Source organism: Chaetura pelagica, unplaced genomic scaffold (assembly GCF_000747805.2).
Source record: "Chaetura pelagica isolate M959 unplaced genomic scaffold, ChaPel_1.0 scaffold344, whole genome shotgun sequence".
In the NCBI taxonomy this organism is placed as follows: Eukaryota; Metazoa; Chordata; class Aves; order Apodiformes; family Apodidae; genus Chaetura; species Chaetura pelagica.
The window spans coordinates 1,418,283-1,420,473 of NW_009953098.1; the positions used below are offsets into that span (position 1 = coordinate 1,418,283).

Below are 2,191 nucleotides of genomic sequence, written 5' to 3' on the forward strand. Positions count from 1 at the left end.
CCCCCAGCCCCTCCTACGCCCAGAACCGTTACCGGCCCAGCCGAACAGGACGCAGCCTCCCCAGGGTCATGGTGTACCGGGAGAGGTCCCAAAGCCAAGGGGAGACCCAGTACCAGCGAGAAGCCACCAACCGGGTGGCTGGAGACAGCAGAGCTGGGGGCACCCCCCAGCAAGATGGCACCCTCTGCCCGCCCGAGCACTCGGTCTCCGTCCTCTCCAGACTGTCCAGTGCCACCCCTCCGCCTTCCTACGAGGAGGTGACGGGCCACCCGGAGAGCAGCAGCGGCGAAGAGACCAGCGTCTCCTACAATGACCCACCGCCCAAGTACGAAGAGATCGTGGCTGCTGCCCCTGCTGCTGGCAAATAGTGGGCCTGGCTCCCTCCTGCCTCTTCACACACTCACGCTCACCCACCCTCCCTCCACAGTGCCCGGGACCCTCTTCAGGTGCCAGTCGGCGTCCCCGTCTCACCTGTACAAGCTGGTGCCATCACACAATAGCCTTACCCTCCTAACCAAAACTAGCTGTCCCCAGTGGGGTGAGGCTGGGCTGTGGGGTGGCTCTGGAGCCAGCCAGCCATCTCCTGCCCCTCACACCTTGCTCACGTAAGTGCTGTAGCAGCCAGAGCAGAATGGCATCTTGTTCCTGGCTCAACACGGGGGTCTCCCCATGGTGCATTTGATTGCCTCACTTCCCCCTCAAACAGACATAACATTTCCCATGACTAACACAGCCTTGCTGCCTCCCTGGGGCACTGCTCAGCCTTACCCCATGTCCTCAACAAGCCCTGTTTTGCTGCTCAGGGCTCTGATTAGGAGTTGGGGATGCAGGAGGGGTGTGGTGAATTTCTGTCCATCTCCACAGTCGGTGTCCACACTCTGTTTGGGGAGAAGGTGCTTCCTTTGTGTGGATTTGCTGCCAGGTGGAAGTGGAGAGCCCGGTCCATTCTGTGATGCCTGTAGTGATATTTGCTGTCTGGAGATCAGGGAGGAGCAGTTAGAGAGGTACTCTCTGCTCTCCTAGATGGGGAGAAAAGGGGAGATGTTCATGGTGGTCTTGTATGTGAGGTAAGTGACTTTGGAGTAGCAGGTCTTTTTCTTGATGCTCTCTGGTTTCCCTCTGGGATGCCAGTCTGACTGCAGCTGGTTGATGGGGTCATCTCTGACCTTGAGCCAAAGGTGGTCCCATGGCTTTAAGTGGAGGGGATGCTCCTCTTTCCTGGGGCGTGGCCTGCCTGATGTCTGCCCCAGAGGTGGGATGCTGGCACAGGGAGACTGTGGATGGGCCAAACATCCCCTCTGCCAACACCAAACTTCTCTGTCCTGCCTGCCCCCACTCTCTGGGGCTTTGTCCTGCAGAACAGGTATAGGGGAATGCAAGAGCCCACGCTCCTCCAGGCGCCTCATGAGCAGAATACTTGGTGGCATGGAGACCTCTGACAGAGGCAGCTGCAGAGGTGAGAGCTGACTAATTGTACTACGACCTGGGCATGCTGGTGGGTTGGCAGTAGGGCCAGATCCTGTTGTGCCTGACCACTGGGTGGCTATGGTGGCAGGGCAGGACAGAGCCAAGTGCTTTGCTGTGGGACTAGAGCGTCCCCTTTTCCTGGGCAGCTGCTTTTGGGATCCAAGCAACAGGGCTGTCCTTTCCCAGTCATGTCTGATGGGTGAAAAAGGGAGCTGTGCTCACCAACGTCCCCCCCCGGAATAGCCCAGAAACTCCCAGCACTGCCACCCCTTGGTGTTCACCCCAGCACCAGTCTCTCCACCAGCACAGAAAGGCTATTGTACTTCCATCAGCTGCCTGCACCCTGCTTGGTCCCAGCCATGCTCTCACAGCAGGTGCCCTCAGCCCAGAGCCGAGCCTTGCCCAGCCTGGCTCTTCCTGGGGCAGGACACGTGGGGTTTGCAGCTGCTGGCACCTTGTCTGTCCCCTCCCAGGCCTTTACTTTGCCTTTTGACCTTAGCAAATCGGGGTTATGGGAAGACCTGACAGCCAGCATCAAGGTCAGAGCCTGGAAAAGGCCAGAGGGAGACAGAAGAGTGCTCTGCATCCTGTCTTTGATGCTCGATCATTATCCCTGCAGTTTGTATTCTGTAAAACTTGGTATATTTCTGTGAAAAAAAAAAAAAAGGTATTTATTAAAAAACTCTCACTGTCTGAGTGGCATAGGGTGGCTTTTTCCCACAGG

General features: G+C 57.5%; 1 protein-coding gene across 1 annotated transcript in view; it reads left to right on the forward strand.

The window, feature by feature from the left end:
- Window positions 1-368, forward strand: part of PRRG3 (proline rich Gla (G-carboxyglutamic acid) 3 (transmembrane)) — a 6,408-nt gene extending 6,040 nt beyond the window's left edge. Inside the window, exon 4 of the mRNA XM_009997201.1 lies at window positions 8-368. Within this exon, the coding sequence (XP_009995503.1) occupies window positions 8-368 (361 nt within the window). The remainder of the gene's footprint in view (window positions 1-7) is intronic.
- The last annotated feature ends 1,823 nt before the right edge of the window (window positions 369-2,191 follow it).